Below are 24,214 nucleotides of genomic sequence, written 5' to 3' on the forward strand. Positions count from 1 at the left end.
TATTAGAATAAACAAGCTACTGATTTGAGGGAGAGAAAAGTCCACAAGGTGTTTGAGGTCTTTATTTCCTTTTCCTTTGGTAAACTTCCAGTAATTTAGCTTGCCTAATTTGCTGCTGGAAACCTGCTGCTGGGAGTGCTCATACCTGAGAGAGAATAAAATTAGTGAGCTGCAAGGAAAATTTCAGTAATGAGACGAGAAGCAGGGAAAATTTGGCTTTGTCTGTTTGTTTGCTTTTTGTGTGTGAATGTGCACAAAAAGCAGAAGGAATATTGATCATCTGAAAGCAAGACAGTGAGCTGTGCATGAAATGGGATGCTCAGTGATGTTTGGTGGTATAATCAGTCTGTTAGACATTATGTGGTCTTTCAGCACCAGGTGGACTATATAGCGTATACCTTCCATTGCAGAGGTCTTGTGGTGCTAACTTTGATCTGCATTGGTACTAGGTCGGAGACTTACAGCAGTGCAATTGATCACTGAATTATGGTCTCAGCAGAGGGGAACCCCGTTGCATCCTGGAGTCTTTAGTGTGGCTCCCCAGTGTTAATTTAAGGGAATTGGAGCAGGTTTCTCTACATGCTACCACTGATCCCTTGGTGCTTTATTGGCCCAGAGGAGCCACTGACAGCCTGTAAACTCTAAGCCAACTTTTGTACTATTGCCATTTACTACTAGGCATAAGGCAGATCCGGGATAAGTGACATTTGACAGCTACCTCTGGCCGTTCCTTGACCTGCACTACACGTTTCTTGACTGTAGCCATGGATGTGCCATAGCGCTCTGAGGCAGAGCAGGTTGGTGATCGGTTGTGTTTCATGGTGTACAAATGCTTTATACCAAATGACAGTCCCATGAGCAATTGTGTTCCTTGACTTCTTGAACCGGTGGGTTGTCAGTGTATCCAGACTGGTGCCACTTGTGAGAAAAAGTGATTTAGATTTGGAGAGTGATTCATTTACTTTACTAGAGTAAAATTCCTGAGAAGCAGCTGCCCTGGAAGAGGCTCGCAGAGTTCCTCCTTGCGTGTGCACACTCGTGGTATGCAGGTAAATAGATATTTCAGTGCAAAGTTGAGCTGTTCATATGGGAACAGTTCAGTAACTTTAGCTGACATTTAGAAACAACGTAGTCTAATTAGTCCAATGGTTTTGGAAAGCTTCCTTTCCTCATGTACTAACTCCCTTTCCAGACTTCTCTTAGTTACACATCTTATTTGTAGTTAGCATTTCCTTGCATTTAAAAATACTTATAAATGAGATGAGCAGTCATGTGTAGGTCCACTGAGATTGCAGGCAGAACTTCTTACATTCACCCAACAAATGCAGCCTGGTATTTGATCATCAAGCCACACTGTCTTAAGCATCATTCCTTACCATGCAGGCTCTGCAAGCCAAAATACTTTCCTTATTTCACATGTGCAAACTCTCTAAGTTCACTGTTTTGATCTGTGCACCACCATGTGGCTAACCAAGTGCCATTTGGGACAGAACTTGGTTATCAAGCTTAATTAACAATAGTTCTATTTATGAGACAAAAGACAAAGTTGAGTTCAACTGACACACTTGCAGTTATAGTGACTGTACTGCAAATGGTTGTAGAAATGTACTAAAAATACCTCAAGTCAGCAGACACGACACTGAATTCTTGGCAAGAGAATCTATCTATTACTAAATTGATGCATTTCATAGCCCTGTTTCAGAGGAGAGCTGCAGTGTAAGCAGGACAGATCACAAGTAGCAACTCTGCTGCCGGGGTGGTCCTGCTTGGGTATCTTCGCATTTTCTCTCTGGCTATTTACTGTTTCTTTTCCTTTTAATTAGCACAATTCCCCCTTACCAGCAGTCCCAATTGCTTAAATCTTTCCCTGTCACTTTGTAGTTTGGTCTGCTGCACCCATGTCCTTACAGCCCCTTAGGGTTATCCAAAATTTATATCATAGGAAAGAAATTGCCAGCTAAGAGAGAGAGAAGTGTAACTGTGCAGGAGGCAGAGTGATAAATGAGATTCTAGGAGGAGGGAGCGAGAGGATATTAGTTTTTAACAGCTTCTAGAAATCCTAAAATAGACCAGAACTGGGCCACAACTAACAGAAATCATGACTGCTTGCTGATGAACAGAGGCATCACTGCTGTGAGAGAAGGAGGTTTGGCAGAGGACACCTCCTGCAGCTTTTGTGTACTTACTAGAGCGAATGACTTGGAGCTGGAAGAATCCTAGGCTCCACTGCCAGAGTCCTTGGAGTTAAGCAGAATGAGGTCAGTTTAATGTGGTGGAATTTTTCAGCTGGTCCAGTGGTTTTCCAGGGGCCTGAGTCAAATTTTCTGAATGCATGAATCTGTCAATTCATAAATCTTTTGGCTTTTGTAACTACCAGCCACAAACAGTGTAAAACCCACTTTGCATGAACATGTGGACAGGAGGGAATTTAGGGTCAGTAGATGCCACATGAATGGACTGAGAGACTCTGGACTTTTCATGGCAGAGCACTGGCTGAACTAAGAGGCCTAAACTTTCTACTAAGGCTTTTATTTTCTGCCTTTTAGCTTCTTAGTGAATTAACAAGGGAGAAGTGTTTAGTTTTCTTGGCTGCTGTTGAACAGTTGGGAGTCCCCAATGCTTCTGCTGAAGGCAATGAGATCAGCAGAGTCCCAGGTGACAAACTGGGCACAGAAGGTTGACATTGCGATAGTGGCAAATAAGATATAATTCTGGGGAGAAAACAGTATTTGGCTCCCTAAACAAGGCTTGACAATCACTTTTTTTCACAAATTGTCCTTCCAAAGGATGTGGGTCACTCTGCTTCTGTCTAAGGTATGGGATATGTGTGTTTTGTGGCAATCCCTTATACCCTGATTCCTCTGTCATGCTAACAAGGTACCTGCCTGGAGCAGCCCACAGCTCTCCTCCAGCGCATTGAAACCACAGCATGCGGTGGCTGGGGCACCCCTGGAAGTCAGGACAAATTGGTTATCCCACCTGGATAAGAGTTCCTGGATGTGATGGCATAGACATAGCCTGAGAGAACTGGTGGGGACACAGAAAGCAAAGTAGCTCCAGCTGATAACTTTCCAAAAGCTTTTTCTTTGACCATGAATTGTGAAGGGTCCACACATCCTCAATAAAACATATCTGCCCTTTTTGCAGGAAGGTGATGACACCACTGGGGTCCTAGTTGTCCCCTTCTGAGAAAGGCCCCACATTGAAACAACACGGAGATACAAGTTCCTGCTTTACCTAGAGATTATTCTTCTAAATTAGGCTTTGGGCATGAACAGCAGGATCATGTGTGATTGTTGTAACGTGTAATGGTGTAATGGTTTCTGTCTGCCCCTCTTCCACGGTTCTTACTGGTTTTCTCTTCTACTCTGCTCTTCTCACTGTTGCTGCTCCAGCATGGGTCGCCAGCAGGCTGCAGTCCCTCACGAGAGTCCCTGCCCTGGCATGGGTCCTCCATGGGTCACAGTCCCTCAGGGGTGTCCCTCCTTCCAACAGTGTGTCTCCAGCCTGTGTCCTCAGCAGTCTATCCCTCCCCATGTCTCCTCAAGCTTCTCCCCACGTTTCCTCACGTGTCCTCCCCTAGCAGTTGTCGCTTTTTCATAAAAGAGCTCAAGCACAGTGTTTGCTTTGTCTTCAAGGAAGGCATTTGGCAGGCAGGCAGGTGAAGTATGATCCAAAATCCCTAGAAGCCAGTGCAAATCTTTCCTTTGAGTTCACTGAGCTTTGGATCGTGCCATTATGGAATGAAAATTTGGCAGAAGAGTGTATGGAGTAGTTGTGACTTAAGAGTCAGGCAAAAGGATTTCAGCAAACCAACAGTGACTGGAACAGTTTAAGATGAGTGCAACAGTCCAAGCACGGGAAGGCAGACAGAACGGGAGAGGTCAGCACTGGTGCCCGGAAAAACATGTGTAACAACGGCAGTTCTCCATCCGAGTACAGGCATGTTCAGCATATTAAAAGTGGCAGTTGACCTCTGAGGTGTTCAGCTTTCAGCCTGCATCAAGGCCAGGTTTGTTTGTAATTCATCCGTATTAATGGTAATAATTTGAAAAGTTCTTGTTTCTCATTTTGGAATTAATGTAGTTTTTTAAGTAAGAAAGACCTGTGAAAACCTTATCCACACAAAGAAAAAGAAAACGAAAAGGTAGGATTATAGTAGATATGGGTCTAAAAATAAACCTTTTGGAGGATGACACATGCAACTAACCTCACCCTAAATATTCACCAAAAAGAGAATCATGTCATTTACAGCCAGATCATCGCCTCCTGCACAAACTGGTTTTAAAAAAGAAAATGTCTAATATTTTTTATTTTACCTCTTAAAAAGGGAAGCCCTTAGTTTTACAACCAGATTGACCTGATGGTGAACTCAAGGCTGATATGTTCAATACTCTAAGTTATTTTGCAAATTTAATCTAACAAATTTGATCAAATTTAAATTTCACAAATTTAATCACAACTCATCTCAAGCTCCTCTTTTCTTGTTTTCCTTCCTTGTCGTCCCTACCCTGTCATCTGGATCATTCAGTTTTTCTCCCAGAATATTTTGGTACTCTCTAAAGCTTAGACAGATGAGTATGTGTTTAAAGAAAATATGTGTATTCACTGGGGATGAATAAAAGTGCAGATGGAGCTATCTGTTGTCAAGGATAACCGGTAACTTTCTGATGAAGGGAAAGGGTAGTAAAAGGTATTGAAGGTTCTTTGCATTAAAAGAATGGAGTGTGATTCATAAATCTGCCACCCACCATCTTCAGGACCCAGTCTCAAGACTCATAGCAGCCTTTACAGGCTCCTAGATGATGAGAGCAATACAAGGCACATCTCTCTTTGTAAGGGACTTTTGGCACCCAATTTCTGCAAGTGCCATCAGAAGCTTCATCCACAGAATTTTCTTCATGGTATTAATGGGCATTTTGCTCTTAGATGCAAATAATCTCCTTTTCTCTGAGACTGAGTACTCTAGAAAGAGAAAGACCGACTCACAAGTTCATGGAAATTCCTCACAAAATAGAATCCCATTATTTTCCAAGTCACATGCACAGTACAGGTATTGCATGAAATATGTTTGGGTTTTGCTATAAGTAACTTCAGCTCAGGCTGAATTCCAGGTCCCATTCAGGAAAACTATCTCATATTGTACTGGACTTAAGCATGGACTTTTTTGACTTTTGGAGCAGGATTAAGGATTGTCCCAAAAATATGGCAATAAGGGGAATCTTACTACATATTTGAAACACAGTATAATATGTAGGATACATGTTCCCATATATAACAAGAAAAAATGTAGTTACTATTCATCATAATGAGGATCTGAGACTGCGTTTAATTCTGATTATGAGATAGTAACGTCCGGAATAGCATGCCTAGAGTTGAGTTACTAGCAAATAGTTTTAGAATTGAAAGTTGGTGTTGAGTGGTTTTGGACCAGCGTAATTTCCCATCCTCTTCCCTACTTTTTCCTCTATTTTCTTCTTGCTTTTGGTTACAGTGACGATTTTTCTGACTAATCCTGTCATTACGTCCTTGTTCACCAGAGGGATGGCTGATGAGTCATGGAAGAGCATCTTTCTCCAGCCTGTGCAGGAGCTCTCACCTCCATAGCCTCAGCTGTGAGGTATTGCCAGGCTAGCACTCAAACAAGGAACATTTGAAGCTGTGATTTTGATACCTGAATTATTCTTGGCTTTCAAGTTGTTGTCAGTGGAAGTCAGCTGCCTTATATGGCTTTTAAAGCAAAATAAAATAGATCAGTCCTTCAGTGACAAAGGAGAAATAAAGTTGAGTGGGACAACTGGTGTAGCTACATCTCCACTGACTTCATTTGAACGAATGAGGCTGGCTTGGTTGGAAGACACAGACAGCAGGAGACTCCTCCTGCTCCTGTGCATGCCATCAGGGCTTCTTTGGCGGTGTGGGAAGAGACCAGGCACTTCAGTTACATTCGCAGACAGTGAGGAAATAACGTTCATGTGGCACAAATAGCTGGAGTCTAAATGTGCTGGTTTCAAGCTGAATTACAACTCTTCAGGACGGGTGCAATTTCCCAGAGGCATGGAGGGAGAGCAGACACTTCCGTAATGCAAAGCTCTCTGCCACGGATCATGACTAACCCACAAGAGTAAAATCCTGAAATGGGTCCTGAAAATGTCTGCCTGACAGTTCAGACACACGTGTAGCTGTCAGTCTGAAAGGTCAGCTCTGTCCTTTGATGTTTCTTGCGCTTGATTATGGAGGACTGTGCAGGAAGGACAGGAAAGACTCCAACTGTCAGAATTATTTAAAAGATCTCTTGAGCAGGAAGGTCTTTATCCAGAGGAGGTGAGCTTTGCCTTGCAGGATGGAGGAGACCAAAACCAGGCAGAGCATACAGAGAGAAAGACTAGAAGGACAGATACATGTCAGACCCAACAATAAACAGAAATTTCCAGTTATTGTTAATTAAGTCTCCTCCTGTCCAGTCACAGGGAAATCGGTCCCATGGCAATAACAGAAAGGAAGTAAGCCAGTGCCTCTGCTGTTAATTTAGTGCCCTCCTGGGACAGACAGAGAATATTGTTGTGTATCCGCCCCACTAACAGGCTTCATCCCTCGAAGAGGTTCTGGCTCTTCCCAGTGCCTCTGAAAGTGCCCTGAAGCCTCGTCCTGCAGCCAGAGGCCCTGGAGCATCCCCTGAGCGGAGAGGCCAGCCCTGTCAGGAGGCCGGGGCAGACTGGAGACTCTGCTTGGGAGGCCGGGAATTGGGAGAAGTGTCTGCCCAGCCCCAGCTGGTACCTGCTACCAAACAGCTGTCAAACAGTGATGGAAAAAGCATGCAGCGTCTGTTTTCCAGAGGAGAGCCGTGCTGGTGAGACGCAGTGCGCGAGGGCTAAAATCTCTTAGTTAAAACATATGTTGCAAGAAATGAGCAAAACCTAAAGTAAACAGTTTACACAGAGGTGAGCATCTGCTGATTGCTGATATACACAGGCAAAACGAGTCTCTGTTTGAAAACGGCCTCATTTTGCCCTTGCCTGCCTTTTTTTATATAGTGGAATAACTGACTCTTCAGCAAGGCAGAAGGCTGCACTACTTATGTTTCCACGGTGCATTTTCTCTCCCAAACAATGTTTGCTGCCCCAAGAGCCTAATTATCACCTAAGAGATGTTAACAGCCAGATCATTGAAACTTCCAAAAGGTTTTGATCAAATGCAAGCAAGATGTAGTTTGTATTTTGCTGCTCTGTATTCCAGGAGCAGCTGGTCTCCTGAGGTAGTAAAGTGTGGACTAAGTTAATGAATTTAAATATGCTTCTGTTAGATCTTTTAATCATGAATGTAATTGCATCTGGTAGTCTTTTTAATTTTTAAATATAGAGTATGTGATTGGATTTCTTTTTTTTTTTCTTTTTCAAATCTATCGCTACTGTTCCTCCCTTCAGGGAATTCTCCAGTAGGAAGACCTTGTCTTCCCAGAGTGAACATTGTGACTTTTCACTGTACTGATTCTTTCAATATTAATTTTCTGTATTAGCAATCCCCTTTCTGTCCCTCTCTACAACTGCCTCTGCCTTTGTTATGTCTGGCATAAGGAGGATACACATGTAGTAACAGGTACACTAAGCCCAAGCATGGAGTGGGAGGAATATACCTTTGGTTTTCTCTGTCTCTGATACGTGCCTTTCATGCCAGCTCTGGCACTTGTCTCCAGGCTGACTGGAATAACAGGATGCGCAACAAGCATCGGCCCAGCTTCTCAGAAAGACTAACAAGGGGAATTTGAACCCCAGTACCTGTGTCCCACAGAGAGCTGCAGCTTTTCTGTGTTTGAGCTAATTGATGATAAAAAATGTCATCAGGCTAAATAGAGCAAACAAAGGAAGCGGTGCTGGCAGTTCTGTGATGGTAAACGCTTTCCAGATCTTTTGCTTTTGTACACACCCTCTCTTTGGGATGAAAAAATGAAATACACCAAGCTGAGATCCCACAGAGTATTCAAAGAAACGGACTGCAATGACCCTGCTACCCTCCAGCTCCCATTGGCAAAATACTCCAAGAAAAGATAAATTCTTCTGGGAAGAGACAGTCAGGGGATTGAATGACTCAGGGCTGTGGGATATGGAGCCTCATATAACAAGATCACCAGTTCTCATCCATCCCAGGTTGGTAGTGACTGAAAGCCTCTCCAAGCTCAGCAGTTTGCCAGTGTATCTGAAAGAACTAATGGCACCAGCCCAGCAGATCCCAGTGGGCAGAGACTTATCACAGCATGCTCTAGGGATGTAGATTGCCACATTCTCATTTCAAAATTTACCAAACACAAGAAACTTTTTCTCTGTGATAATTGTTTTGACAGAGAGACTAAGCACATGCCTGCATTCAAAATGTGATTATTTCAGTAGAGCTGTGCTGATAAACCCCTTTTGGAAGAGAACTCACACTGGCAAGCATTCCTCTGCCTCTATAACTTAACCCATTTCCCTGGACAGAATAAGCTATACCCACAACGGTATATATAGCTACCCACAACTTTTTGCTGGCATTGCTATTTGGCTGACAATGTCCTTTTATTATTTACTTCTCACAGTACAGCTATGCCAGCAAAACTTTTCCATGTAACCTAAGCCTATGAGGGAGAAAAATCCTGTGTAAATTTTTTGGAGGTGATGTTTTGTAGTCAAGCCTGAGGCAGAGACTTAAGCAAAAGACTCTATAGATACAGAGTTGTAATCTCTCCACGCAAAACCCAGTGCTCCACGGTTTATGTATGCAACATCACCTGCAGGCCGGGGGGCACTTTGTATGCAACGTTTGTGTAAGCAGTAAATATATGCTGTTAAATTGGAAGTGTAAATACCAGTGGCAAGTACTATAAGTCCCTCTGGAAGGAAAGTTGCATGTGCAGAGAATTGCCTTGGGAGAACGCGCTTGTGCCGACTCTCATACTTGGTTATGCCACCCCATCAGAGGCTGCGGTTGGTACCCGGTTGTAGGGTGACCAGCGTAGCGTGGGGTGCTGTCGCGCTGGCATCGCCGCCTCCAGCCCCAGCAAGGAAACGGAGATACTCAGAGTTACTGAGTCCGGTTGTCGTCCTCCCCGACCAACCCAATGAAATGCAATTGCACTTGGCGCCTTAATACGTAAGACATAACAAATCCCATGAGAAGGGAAGAAAAATATTGCCGTAAGGAGAGCTTCCCCTCCAGGCTGGACCAGGCGGGCAGCGCTGAGCTGCGGATGACATCCAGCAGCGGGCAGGTGCCATCTAGTGGGAGCTGGGCCGCATCCAGCCCCGCAGCCGGGCTGGGTCTCGGAGAGCTGGGTTTTCCCTTTGCACTGGGATGTTGGGGTATTCCCAGGCCACAACAGAAGCAGGAGGAATAGTCACACTCTGCACTTTGGAGACATGCGAAGGGGTTTTCTGAGTTGAAAGCAGTGCTTTGGGGAATTGCAATGTACACTTTTAAGCATGTAATTAGACTTATCTGCAGTAGAGCTGCAGAGGAGCTTGGTTGCCTTTCAGCCAGCTAGGACACCTCCAGAGTCCCTCAAATGGAAGGCAAGGCAAAAATATTGGCCTGTATTTAAAAAAAAAAAAAAAAAAGTCTCTCAAGGATTTATTAATCAAAAAGCTGCTTTTCAAAATTGCATTCAACACATTGCCGCTTTTCTGGTAGTCGTAAGTGCTCCTGCTAGCCACAGGGCAAGGGATCTCATTTACCACCCTTATAAGCAGAAGGACCCATGGTTTGTTAGGGCATGATATCCCTTCTTCACAGTCCAGGGGTGCTGTCCCTGTGAAATACCTACTTGGTATTTCATTGGACCTTAAATTTACTCAGATTTGCTAACTCTTGTAGCCTCATAATGTATTGATCTGAGGGATCACCCAACAGAGAGATCCTGTGGTTGTTGAAGTTTTAAAGACTCGGATGTCCCTCTGAAGACCCAAACCACGAGTCTGATTTGTGATTCCTGCGAGTGCAGCTAAGAGGAAACGAGGATTCCTGTAATTAGAAATAGCTTTGCTATTCCTTGCACCTCTCTCGGCAGCGCCTGGGACAGGTCACTGTCAGAGACAGGATGCTGGCTGGCCTAGACGGATCAGTGATGGATTTGGAGCAGACCTTTCCAGCACTGCTCGGCTAATGAATTTTGCAGTCTTTGTTAGCTTCCTCAGTATGGTGATTCACTTAGGAGAGAAATTGTTTCTGTGACCTAGACCATCACTTTGACAGTTCCTGTTGGATATTTCTGTAGGCCTGCTTTAAATGAACTGTGGCTGCTGAGGCTGGCGGAAACTACTAGTGCTGTTTGGTATAAAATATCTGCACCTTGTACTGTGCGTGTTACATATTTTCCTTTTCTTTAGGAAACAGTATTAACAAAAGTGTTAATTGCAGGCCAGCTCATGCTGTGTTGTTTTCAGGCTCAAGCAAAAGAAGTTGAAACCAAGAATTAACCTACTGTTTTCAGATCAGTAATTTCTGAAAAAATGAGTAATGATACCTGTGAAGTCTCCAGTTGTGCTGTCAGGAAGGGCTGGTATTGGTCACAGCAACAGCATAATGAATAGCACCCTCTTCATCAGGCTCCCTGCTCAGCCCAACTTCTGCAGTGGTTTCAAGAGCAAACTCTAGGCACTGCCATAGGTCTGACTCTGGATGCTGTGGCACATGCAGAATGCACTGCAATGTGGGTTGTGCAAGATCAGTTGCTTTCTGCTGCGTACCCTTTGATGGATTCGTTGCGTATGGCTTTTAGTAATGTCTTCATTTCCTAGGAAATAATGTGTTTTAGACAGAAGTCAGGCATCTTGTTATTCCCGGCAACTGGCAAGGGTATGCATATAGGTATTTGGTGTTTAATAATTGAACCTGGATATATCAAGGTTGGCAGCATGTCTTTCAGCTTTAAAGACAGGGCATTGTTGTAGGAAAATGGGATGTTTTCCTGTGCTGGAGACAGATTTTTCTTCCCCAGCTAATCCTGGTGTCTGCAGCTGCTGTCTAGATATCACCTCCTAAAAGGCAGGGAATGAACTTCTGAACATCTGCAACAGCTACATTAAGTGGCGTGGTTTATTGTAGAATTATGGATGATGATGGCTGGATTACTAAATTGTAAATCAATCAAAGGCATTCTGATCATAGTCTAAACCATGAGAGAGAGACTCATGCAGGAAGAGACAGTGATTTATTGCAGCAACTGGTAACACATCCATCCCCAGTCATTTTTATTTATAATTATTTTGAAAATATTTCAACCCTTCATAAAAGTGAATAAAAAAAAGAAATCTGTAATGATGATAAAGTTTTGCGGCAATGAAAATTGACACTCCTGCACTGTGATTTCTGGTGATAGGAAGGTGGGGAGTAAGGATATACAAACTCCACAATAAATTAATTGAACAATTGCCTTTGTTTAATTGTCTTTTACGAGCAAACGAAGGGAGCTTTTTCCTCTTTATTCTTAAATCTATTCCTTTGAAAGTGTCTCACACTGTCTGTAGTTTTAAACCATTGGTACCCAGGATTTTGAATGCTTAGCAAGTCATCCATTTCCAAGGCATTAGCAACACAGACAGGATTTATTTCAATCTGTGCAGATGATTCTTTGATCCGGGGCTTGCTTAAGTGCGTTCCAGTGCAATTAATTAGAAAAACAGTATAAGGCCGTGGCAACTCCAAGTGATCTTAAATGTAAAAGTGACTGATTAGTAGCTCTGCTTTCTTGAGGATTATCTATTTGTTGCTTGACAGCATCTGCTATTCCTGAGCAAGGGAGAGTCAGTTAATTGAGAAGAGGGAGCTTTGGTACTCTTTGTAAGCCACTAATGCGACTATTCGCAAGAACAAAAGCAGTGTGGGAACCTCTCCCAGCACTAATTTTAAGAAGGAACTGGGTAAATGGTATTAGGACCAGTCACCTATCTCATGCCATTAGTATGGCAATATTTAGTTCACATCGAGTTGCTTTGCTGGGCAGTAGCTGTTCCCTTTTGCTAGCAGCCCTATGTGCAGCACACCTCTGCTGCTTAAGAAAATTGAGCTGCTGTGTAAGCACAAGAATTTCCTGTTGCACTGTCTCTTGCAAACAAGTTAATCTAAAAAAAGATACATGAAATGTTATGAACCTTAGGAGTGAACTGCCAGCACACAGAGGAGCTCTTTGGAAACCAGTCCTTGCAACAGCTTGCAGTGTGGCTGCTTCCAGGAATGGGTTGCACTGCTCTTTGTGGTTTTTTTCCTTGAGATGTCTTGTTTCTTGATGTACCCTGGCTGGTTGAAAGTTATAATAATGTTTACTTGTACGTCCAGGACATGTCAATCTAGTTTCAAAATTCTGTGCATCTCAATTCTGTTTCCTGAGTCTTCCCACTCCGATCAATAAAAGTAGCCATCCATCAGTTTTTGATTGGAACAAGATTGATCCACAAGCAACTCATGGGTGTCTGTGTTGCAGTTGCAGCTGCCTGACACAAATATTGCATCCCTTTTGGCTGAGGCAGGCAGTTGCTGAGGAATTCAATTGTCCTGCATAAGCGATCGATATCTGCTCCTCTGACTCCTCTTGCTCCCTTAATCTTCCTGTATGGTTTCTTTATAATTTAATCTTCTTCAAGAGACATACTTCCTGTCTATCATGCTGTTAGACTTTTCTTGAATCTTTCTTGAATCTCACTGCTAGTGGAGCTCCTCTTCTCCTGTGAAGAGAAGCTGGCTTACAGTTCAAAAGAAAATGCAAACTCCAGCCTATCTGCTTTGTTTGCAGCTGATTCGGATAAAATATCTTTGCATATTGCATATTACTTCTGCTTTGTCTTTGAGCTATTTCAACTTGCTTCTGGTTTTCTTTTTTCTGTGTGGCAATATCCTGATTGTTCTTTCTTCTGCATCCTGAAGTGTGCAGGAATCAAATGCAGAAATCCTGCTTTATTAGGTAAAATATGCACTTGTTTTATTCATTTTATCTGTCTTGACACCTGGGGAGGCTGAATCCCTGGCATTCACTCTCTTCCCAGGGCAAAGACAGTACGAAGCTGTGCAGATTTCCGTGCAGTACCAGTGCATCTGTGTCCTGATGACATGGGGGGACTTGAAGTTCAGCCTCCCTGGTAACATGGCAGCCTGCACTGGCATTTTATTAGGGGACAGCACTTACCCCCTGGAGCTAGAATGAGACCCCAAATGTCTTCCACTTAAACTATCTAGTGACAGGGTGAAAACTGCTATTTTACGTTACCTATCCAGTGAAAATTGGTCTCTGACACAGAGATTAAAAGTTCAGTGTCTCATTACAAATGTCTTCTTCAGGGGTTGATTTGTTTCTTGCTTGATTCTAATGTGCCTAACATACAGGGAGAAACTAAAAAAAATTAGTGGGTACAGTACCCTACTAACAATTAATTATTTTATAGTAAATATGGCTGTAATGTGTTACTAAAATCTGCATTTTGGGTAATGCTAAAATCAATAAAAATTAAAGTCTCTGCAACAGAGCAAATAACTGAAGGGAGTGAAAAAGTTTCTTATGGAGAATGGCAGTGGTTTTTCATCCTGAAATTTCCTACCTGGAAGACAGCAGGGGCAATAATGAAAAGCAAGAGAATGCAAAGAATAGGCATGGGTTGCAGTCCACATTTCTACCGTCTGTCCTCTGCCAGCACTGATGTAATCCTTCTGGCAGTGAAACTTTCCATTGCAGTCCGTCAGCATTCAGATGTGCTATTGATTAGCCGGTTTACTAAGGTCACTTAGGAATCACAACAAACCTCCTGAAACTTGGGAAAGGTAATAAATCAAAGGTATTTGATTTGTAACTTGCCATCATTTTTGGTGCCTTGCTTCAGTAGAAGACAGCAGTCAACACTTCCTGAGCGCTTGATATGAGGAAGGTTATGATGGCAAAAGAAAGCGCTTGTTTATAAACGGTGCAAGTAACATAAGCTTTTAATGGGTCCTAGAGGAGTCCAAGGCTCCAGAGGGCTCTGGAATGCCTTCCTCTCCACCCCCATCTGCCCCCCTCACCCTGACCCCCAAGTTTTTTTTCCAAGCCTTTGGCCAATTTTCATCACATCTGTCATTTTGAAAAATGAACTGGTGGTTCACTCCTAAGGTTCATAACATGTCATGTATCTTTTTTTAGATTAACTTGTTTGCAAGAGACAGTGCAACAGGAAATTCTTGTGCTTACACAGCAGCTCAATTTTCTTAAGAAGCAGAGATGTTGTTAAAACTCATAGTCTGTGTCTATTCTGCTAATTGGATATAAAATAGCCATGAGACATGAGGGTGATAGGACCATACTTGTTTCCTGGGTAAAAGCCTATTAATAGTATATTGCTAACAAATCTGAACTGGGGCTGAGTGTGCAACAGTGTATTATGAACACAGCAAGTATCAGTACTGCACAACACTGAGATCTAAGGTAAAAGCGTACCCTCATTTCATTTATGAAGATAATGATCTGAAAGTGTCCATTTCTGATGGTTTCAGAGGAATTAATACCCAACCGTACCTATCTTGATGCTGCTTTTGATTACACACATAAAATGCTCCCTTGTATTACCATATATATCTCATCAGTATGGAATAGTCTGGATCATACTGCCACTCCCAAGGTGGGTATCAAGGCTACGTGTGTCCTTCCAGCTTTCTAACAAACCACGGTTTCACCCATCTGTCCTTGGGCCTGACTTACGTCCTTTGTACCTCCACTGCAGCTCTGCAGCCTTTGCCAATATAATTCAGAAGGAATATCTATGTAAAAGGAATATATACGTTACAGTATTCCAACTATTGCTTTGTAGACCTACCTTTCTTTGTAGGTCAACTTTAAATAGAGACATCTCACATTGAGCTGTTACTGCGCTGCAGCCACTATGTGTGCAGAGGCACGTGCAGAGCCACAACATTATTGTTCCTATCGCATTCCAAAATCAAGGCTGGATTGCTGCAGGCTGTCCAGACCGAGCACACAGATTGATCTTTTCCTTGGTTTCATGTCTGCAGGTTTCTTCACCACCAGGCAGGAGAAGGCCCTTGCAATTGTGTTTGACTCTATCCGGTGTTTTAAAAGCTGTGACTCAGAGCCTGTGCGTGTCTTGCGAACACCAAAAGGGGAGCTTTTGTTTAAAGTTGTTCTGAGTGGATGGAGGGGTGTTTTTTCCTCTTGTGAAATGCCTGAGCTGCTGCTTGCTCTTTTGTCTCCTTCTTCACTGTCAGCTTCTGTTATCTTTTCTACTGCCTTTGCAGGAAAGATGTGTTGTGTTTGGTATACACAGGTACACACACGCACGAGCGTCACGCTCCCTGGCTGGCACTGCAGCGTGACCGTTCATGGTATGATGAAAGGCTGTATCACCAGGATTGTGAAGCATTCAAAATCCTCCACATTTTATGAAATACTCAGGGGAAAAAAGAGAGGTGTGGCTTTTCATGCATGCCTACTCACAGTTAAATTACTTTTTAAATTCAGGCTTAAAGAGTACTGGTATTTTTAAGTGCATGTTTAATGAATATAACACATTTTAATTCCTACTAAAAGATAGAAATATGTAATAGATTCTGACTCCACAGCTATTTAAATCCAAAAGACCAGACCTAAATAATCTCAGGTTCATTTACAGTCTGAAATCTGGTACAGATCTACTTACACGCTTAGCCAGTATTGTTGTAGCTGCTGGAATTAGAGTTGACTCTGTTTTTCCATTTTTAATCTGTTCTTCCCCAAGAGGTTTTTAGAATAGAATAGAACAGAATAGAACAGTTCAGCTGGAAGGAACCTACAATCATCATCTAGTCCAACTGCAATTCTCCTGGGCAGTAACTGTGAACTGGAAGGGCAGCAGGTAAGGCTGCAGCCCCAAAAGCCAAATAAATGTCACCAGCTATAGAAGTGCTCTTTTTTCAGGGGCTGCTGGTGCTCACCCTGCACCCTGTGTTTCAGGGGGAGTTAGACGTGTCATGTCAGCGAGGATCCAAAGCTCCGAGCACGCAGCAGGCGCTCAGATGCCGAGTTGCTAGGCCAGGTTCTTCCACATACTCCAGAATCTGCTTTGAAACCCCTTTCTTGGGAATGGAGGAATATATGTTTGTATTAAACTGCATTTAAGCTACCCTGGAAGAACGACCCTTCTTACTCCCCCATTGCCTTAACAGGAGCTGGGGGTGCAGATCAGTTATTAGTGGTTTCTTGGAGCTGGTGTGACATGGGAGACTGCACTTTGCCTGAGATTAGGATAAGCAGGAGAGTGGTTTCTGGAGCATCTGCACACAGACAGGCATTCATATAGCAGCTTTTTGTTTCAACTCTCTCAGAAATACAGCCAAATTGTGAAAGGGTGTAGCCTCCCCACAACTCAGCTTCCTTTTCAAGAAGGGGTAGCTGGACCGAAACACCCAGTTCTACCTGCTGAAACCCACCCTTGTGTATTTAGAAACTTGTGCTTTGGACTGCATCCAGCCGAGAGAGTCTGCGAGAGTTTAATTTTTCCATTTGGAAGAAAAGCGTGTCAATTTGTCTGTAGTACGAGAGTATTCTCTTCTGCCTCCAGCTCCTGAAGCAGCCTGAGGGTTGTTCTCAGGGGTTAGGTCTCAGCGGCACGGCCCAGGGATCACTGCAGCGGGAATTGGCCCATGGTGAAATCGGACCCTAGGAAGAGCCCCTGAGTGAAGATCTGGAGGGTGAGCAGAGCCTGTGGAACGGTTGGTTGTTAGGTTTCAAAACATCCTATCTTTTAGTACAGCAGAGTCCCAAGAGCAGAGACCATCAGGCAAAACAAACACAACTGTGCAAAACAAACCCAGTTACCAAAGCAAGCGCTGACTTGCTGTAAAGACACCCCCCTCCTTTACTGGAAAAGAAAAACACTGATGTAGGTGTTTATACAGTCTGAGTACTGGCTTTGCTATTAAGTTGCTTGGCTTTTGGTGTTTTGTGTGGCAACCTTTATTTAAACATAAGGGACAGAAGAGACTTGTTTATTTTGTTTATTTGTTTGTTTGGGGTTTTCTTTCTTTTTCTATGACTTTTGAAGGGCTGAAGAGTTTATTGTGTGTGAAATGCAGGAAGAGTCTAAATGAACACCAGATGAGAGGAAACAGACTGAGGAAAATTAGGGCTATTTGCTACCAAAGGAAGTAATCATTGCACATATATTAAATTCCAATCTCTAACTGAGAGTGTGTTTTGCTATGCAAGAAATCTGACTGTAGAGTTAAAAAAAATGGAAATACATGGAGTCTTCCCAAGTTTGGGCTTTAAGAGTGGTAAGCAGGGGTTTGATGTACTGGTGGTAAGTACGGCAGGAGGCAGCTGCTACTGAAGGAAGCGCTGAGGTTGGCTGGAGACTCTTCTGCACCCCAGTGTTTCCCACCATAGCGGAAGGTCATTTTGTAGCTCTGTGCAGAAGGATAAAAGAGATTTTCTTACGTCTGTTATTTGTAGGTAACATTTAGTATGACTTTATAATGAGAATATAAATTCCTTATGAATTTTCATCTGCCACATTCTCAGCTCATCCATCATTAGAGACACCTGACTCACCTTTACGTATTATTTACCTGTAAGTCATTGCTGGAACTGCTCCTTTAGGATACACTGTCCGTTTTCAGTGGAGATAGCTGTTACCTAATAAGCCCCTTAATTGTCTCTGTAAGGTGAGGGTTTAAGTGATCGTGGTAGGGGTGCTGACTGCTCTAGTTCTTCTTCCCTTGGTCCCTGCAGACTAACGGCAGGGTAGGTGCGCCTTTTCATGTCGCTGGTGGGAGGCAAAACCACTAGTTGTTTTAGTGATAAACTGTTTACAGTGAGAGCCAGTATGAATTGAATAAGGACCCTCCCAAATGATTTGAGGAGTGCGTAATAAATGGCTTGGCTTACAAAGATGCCTTAAATCAGCCACAAATTTGACATTACTACTTCTTTTAAACAAAACAGAGTGTTTCTCATTCCTGCAAGCTGGCAAACACCCTGTTCAGTTCAGTTAATTCAGCAAGGACATAGAAAAATTTTTTTTATTATTTTTTTCTTTAGCAGTAGAAAAATTGTAGCCTGGGGGCATGTTGCTTTGACAGATTGGGGTTATGTGGTTGAAGCTGACCTATGCAGCTTCTTTCCCCTTCCCCCTCCTGGCAGGCGGGATGGAGCACGTATGATTGGAAGTGGCTATCCTTATTTTGCTCTTTATCTGATGGAAGGCCACCACAGTAGTCAAGAGGGACTTGTTATAGATTTTGCTTTTCCTGTGAGGGATGCTTGAAAGCTCAGTGAATAACCTGTAGAAATAAAAAATGAGATATTTTGGCTGTGTGGGAGGGGAGCATTTAATCACAGCAAAGAATAGGGGATTGCACAGTCAAATAAGCAGTTCTTGGCAGATTTTAGAGACCAGCAGTGGGAAGTAAGAAGGGTATATCGAATAGGAGTGTAGGAAAGAATAAATGGAAATGAACTGAAGAGAGATAATAGCATCATATTTAGAATCTGTCACTTTATCAGAATTATGTTGACTGGTTATTAGCAAAAGAGAAGGAATTGGTTTTTTTAGAGGAAGAAGAGTTTCATTCCCCCTTCATTAGCTGAGGAACCTGCTGACAGGAATTAAGGCAGAATATTACTAAATGGGGGCTTCAGCCACTCCCTCATGTCTGCAAGAAGGGGTTATTTTTAACCCAGATCTGCTCAGTGACTGCGTTTGCAGCATGGCCCTGCAAAAAAAAAACTCTGCTGGCAAAACTAAGGCTGCTTTGTGCTGCTATGTGAGAATGGGAAGGAGAGGTCCAGGGTGGGAATCCTGTAGGGCAGCAGTGCCCCTGACGCCTGTGTCATGAAAATATGCCTCAAGTTAACTACTGTCCTCTGACCTCAATCCATGCTGAAACAGGGGCTTTGCATAATCATTGAAGGAGACGGTTCCTGCTCCAAAAGATGTTATGTTTTGAATTGCCAAAATAGACAAAGGAGGCATTGTCAGCCCTTCACACATGGGAAACAGAGGCAGAGAGAGAGAGATTTGTCTAGGGCGTATAGGCTAATTTTGACAGAAGGGGTACTTATGCTCAAGTTTCCTGAATTCATTTGTATACTACAACTGCAAGATTGCCCTTCCTTTCTAATATTGGATTTTTTTCTCACTGAAACTTCAGTTCTAATACAGGGTTGTTTATCAAAAACATGATTTCATTTTGCTCTGTTTAATAAATACGCTAGTGATTCTTTCCTCAGACAAAACTGTGCAGCTTGCATGCAGATCTGAGTTGCGACGCTGAAGTTGCAAATGCCCCAGGGAGCTTCAGGTGGATTTTCACATTGGGACCGCCAGGGACAATAATCCGAGGAAAGGCAGAGGTGTGACTTCAGCTTCTGCTTTTCTTTGTCCCCCTGGGGATCACAACCCCATGGATATGTGGAAGGGGAGCCTGCAAGAGCAGTAATGCTGTTCTGCCCAGCTTCACAGGGGAAGAAAAAGAAAAGAAATGTCTTTCTAACTAGAATGTCCATTTTTCTTGCTCAAGCTTGTTAACTCCAGGAAGGCCAGTGCGACTTGGCATTGCATGACCAAACTGGGGCTGTTTGGGTTTTTTATGAGGCAGTATTGAGTGGAACCATCTGGGCTAGGAGAAGACCACACTTCTGAAATGAGCCTTTAGGAATACTTAAGTTAAGTAGCTGTCTGGGGCGCCATGCTGAAAGGAAGGGCACTCACAGTTGCATGTATTTTATGGGTTTATTTTATCTCTGATGACAAAAGAGAACTTACTAGTCATGTGGTTCCTCATAAATTTCAAGCCGCTGCTGACAAGTGGCACTGCCTGCGTTCTCAACCACGCTGGCGCAAAGTTCCCCCGACTTTCTGGCTTGCGATGTTAATAACGATGCTGCTAATGGATGATGCTTTAGAGAGATACCTAACTTTTCGCTGAACTTAAAGGCAATCCCCCAGTTACAGTCTGATAATGGAAACTTCAGTATCTTAAGAACCTTGGGTGAATACTTCCACGGTCATTCATCTAATATCAAAGTGGCTCATCTCTCTGGTTGCTGAGGCTCCAGTCTTCCTAAAGGTGTGCTGTTCACTTTCCTGAGAGCTGAGTGAATCTGCACCTCTGAAACCAATATCCTTCTAGAAAGCTAAATACAGGTTTGGGAGTATAACTTTCAGTATGTCAATGGTGCACCTCAGCTTAGGCGGTTTGAACTATTCTTTTGCATTCCATTCTCTGTTCTGTTTTGGGTTTTTTTTTAATTTATGCCCTTTTGGGGGGCAGCTTCCTAAAGTACCTCAATGGGCCTCGTTCCATTGCCTGTATTTCAGTTTCCAAAGATATATCTTGTTTCCCTGTTAGGAGGCCAGCTCCCCTCCTTCAAGCATTTTTCTATGTGACGGGCCCGGGAAGGGGCACATCAAATTCAGTATAAATTAAAAAAACGTAACCTATTTTACTGTGCTTTCTATTCACTGAGAGAGATCGCTCATGGTAAAATATTTACCAGTGCATCGCCTCAACTAAAATAATAGTTCTTACAGTGCAGGTGTGAAGAAATAAATACTTGCTCCTTAACCTTTTTTCAGTCCATGTCCTCTTGAAGCTGTCTCTGTTTCAATGGACCCTAGAAGCTTTGCATGATATTTATTAATCTGATTTACTAATAGACTCTTGAAGTTTAAACAGAGAGAGAGGAAGAAAAGATGAACTGGACTCAGGCTTACAGCAATCAGATTTATGCCAGCTCCGCCACAAACACCATTTGACTTCATGCACATCATTTAATATTTGTCGTTCCCTTGTCTACAAAATGCAGATACTAATTCTTTTTTTCCCTATCCATACTTGTATAGACTGCAGGCTGGAACAGGAGTCAGCTCCTCCTGTATCTCTGGATGCCTCACAAATGAGTCCCTGATCTTAGGTGAAACTTGTAGTTGCTTCTGTAAGCCACATGATAATAATTGGGCTTCAACCTGTTTCAGGAAAAAATGCAACCTTTGGATTACGTTAGTGTAAATAAAAAGTCCACTACAGTTCACAAGTCAAAAAATGCTGGTACTGTTTCGCATCAGTGTCTGTTGCTTGAACATCTGGCATTCATCATTGCTTTCCTTTTCCTTCCACTGTCATATTTTATCCCCATCTGTTAGAGGTTTCTTAGCACTGTCTATATAAATTATAGCTGCATCTCAGTCTGGGTAGTTGAATCATTACAGGCTGCAATGTAAATGAAGGAAAAAGAGGTAAATTTAAGGGAGGTGTTTCTCTTATGCACTCTGCTCCCCTTCTTTCTCCCCTCTCCCTGTACACAGACAGTACTAGACAGTATTACTAGACAGCGTGATACCCCTGGTATGAAGAGAGATGGAAAAGTTTCCAAAAATAGCAAATGTTTTTACCAGCCCTAGTTCTGAAGGCAGAAAGCAGGAGAGGAGTTGGAGCCGGAGTGGACACCCATTGCCATTGTTGGAAAGACCAAAATTTACTGCTTTGGAACAACCCTTCAGCGAGTTAATAATAAATTGGGAAAGCAAACATTCCTTAAAATCAGACTTCCCGGGCAATGTCTTTGATGTTATTTTCTTAAAATTAAATTACTCTTATTGCAGTAATATAGGTTACTGCTAAGAAGAATAATATTGGAGGTGCTAGGAAAATAAGGGTGTGTTAGTATTAGCCAAAGCAGAATTTTTTTACTTTTTTTTTCCCCTCAAAAAACTGTGCAGTGCCCTCACAACGGCCATCACTTTCAGCTCTCCCAAGCCATGCCAGCGGGGCAGTGACCCACAGCAGCATTCCAAAGATGCATTTCTGGTGGGGAAATGAACCCACCACCCCCCCTACCTGAAGTACTTCCAGTAGCATGCGCGCGTTACCCTGCTAAAGCCAGGTGCTCCCCTTTGCACAGCGTCACACAGCCCCATGCGCCGGGAGCACATGTGGATTTAATTCCCTGCCAGCTTCAGCAACTAGAGAAGGTATTTCCTTGTTCTAGAAACATTCGGAGACAGCGTAGTCCCAGGCTACTGGAAGTTAGTGAAAAAAGGCCCGTTTCCCTCTGTCTGGAGAGGGTCATTGCAGACTGCCATTGCTACCAGTCCCAGAATTTTATCCAGGCTCAAGGTGGACTGAAGCTGGAGGGTCCCTCTGTACAGGACAGCTGTCATGTTTTCAGTTCAAGGGACAGCTTGTATTGTTGGGGACTTCATTATACTTGGAACAGCAAGAATGCCCCATGTCACTATGTGTGTTCCTCCTGATTGTCTTGCTTTTTCCTCCTTTTTAGTCTCGTGTATCAAAAGTGTGTCTTAAGTTTGTTTGAATTGACAGCAGATTAGCTGAAATGAGAACAAGCTATTGCTACTGTTGCTGGTTGTCAACTCTTGCCTTCTCTTTCTACAAAGCATATTGCATTCCTGATTTCCCGTTATTTTTCACTTATGTTCCTGTGGTGTTATCCTGCTACTTGGTGCAGACTCCCAGATTTCAGCTCGGCAGCCAGATCAATCAAGCAGTAGGTGTCCTGGTCAGCAACTGCACAAAGTGAAAACGGTAGGCCCAGCTCATAAACAGAGCAGTTGCTGGGCTGTCCTGCAGAGCAAGTCCTGGCTGATTCAGAGGGCGCATGGTCGTGTGAAAGGCCAAGCAGTCCCTATAGTCACAGTTGCTCTCTGAAGCTGGTAGATCGGTTGAATCCTGATGATTTGTTCTGACATTGCAGTCTGTTGCTGGAAATAGATGTCCCCGTGAAAGCGTTGCTACTTGGCAAGACTAAAATGGTGGGCAATGAGAAAGAGAAACATGGGTCTAATGTTCCACAAACTACTTCGCATGAGATATTGCAAGAAGAAAATAATCTAAGAGTACAGTGGAATGGATGCTGTGATGTTGATTTACTCTTGTCTTTTTGATATCTGCACCAGATCTCAGCTTGCCAAGCATCTTTCTTGTTACTAGCAGAATATTTATTTTATTTTCTCTTCTTCTTGTAGAAAATTTTACTACATCACACTGCTGAGAGACCCCGTATCTCGTTACCTCAGCGAATGGCGTCACGTCCAACGAGGAGCTACTTGGAAGACCTCCTTGCACATGTGTGATGGCAGGACACCAACTCCTGAAGAGCTGCCGTCGTGCTATGAAGGCACAGACTGGTCAGGCTGCACGCTGCAGGAGTTCATGGATTGCCCGTATAATTTGGCCAACAACCGCCAAGTGAGGATGTTGGCCGACTTGAGCTTAGTGGGCTGCTACAACATGTCTTTCATCCCAGAGAACAAGCGAGCACAGATCCTGCTGGAGAGCGCAAAAAAGAACCTCAAAGACATGGCCTTCTTCGGCCTGACAGAGTTCCAGAGAAAGACTCAATACCTGTTTGAGAGAACTTTTAATCTGAAATTCATCCGGCCCTTTATGCAGTACAACAGTACCAGGGCAGGAGGGGTGGAGGTGGATAATGACACCATCCGGAGGATTGAGGAGCTCAATGACTTGGACATGCAGCTCTATGACTATGCAAAGGACCTCTTCCAACAGCGCTACCAGTACAAACGGCAGCTAGAGAGGATGGAGCAGAGGATAAAGAATCGGGAAGAGAGGCTTCTTCACCGGTCCAATGAAGCACTTCCCAAGGAAGAGACCGAAGAGCAAGGACGCTTGCCCACTGAGGACTACATGAGCCATATTATAGAGAAGTGGTAGCCTAGGCAGACTTTTATATTAATGATATTCTAGGGTTTCCATATAAAAGATCATGGAAGTAAAATTACAAAAACAACAAAAAATATTTTATTTAAAAGCAAGTCTGTAAAACAGAAGATAGATTGCTTCCTTAAGCATAGGGTCTTTTTACTGTTTCTTACAAGACCAATGAGATTCTTAAAAAAAATAAATAAATACATAAAAATAAAAAAAGGGTCAACATTATAATGCAGAGGTAAAAAATGCACAAATGCAGTTACCCACTCTTAAGGCCAAATACAAAAGAATGTTTCTTATCCTCACAATTCAAACACAAATGGCAGAAGTAGGATTTTTTAAATCTGTTTACCCCCTGAGCATAATGATATAAAGATATATAATTAAAAAACAAGGAAACTGAGGTTTTCTTTTGTGGGTGTTTTTGGAGGTGGGAGGGGAATTGCATTGGTTGTAAGTAAATGATAACGGTGACTAAGTTGAGGATGTGCTATCCTGTCAGGCTGTGATCTGAGCGCAAGGGTGGTCGCTTCGTTTC

At 43.1% G+C, this 24,214-nt stretch overlaps 1 protein-coding gene across 1 annotated transcript in view; it reads left to right on the forward strand.

Moving 5' to 3' along the window:
* The window catches only part of HS6ST1 (heparan sulfate 6-O-sulfotransferase 1), a 197,376-nt gene extending 173,359 nt beyond the window's left edge, over nucleotides 1–24,017 (forward strand). The window contains exon 2 of the mRNA XM_082319403.1: nucleotides 22,971–24,017. Within this exon, the coding sequence (XP_082175529.1) occupies nucleotides 22,971–23,679 (709 nt within the window). The 3' untranslated portion in view covers nucleotides 23,680–24,017. The remainder of the gene's footprint in view (nucleotides 1–22,970) is intronic.
* The last annotated feature ends 197 nt before the right edge of the window (nucleotides 24,018–24,214 follow it).

This window comes from Platalea leucorodia (assembly GCF_965183815.1).
Source record: "Platalea leucorodia genome assembly, chromosome: 8".
In the NCBI taxonomy this organism is placed as follows: domain Eukaryota; kingdom Metazoa; phylum Chordata; class Aves; order Pelecaniformes; family Threskiornithidae; genus Platalea; species Platalea leucorodia.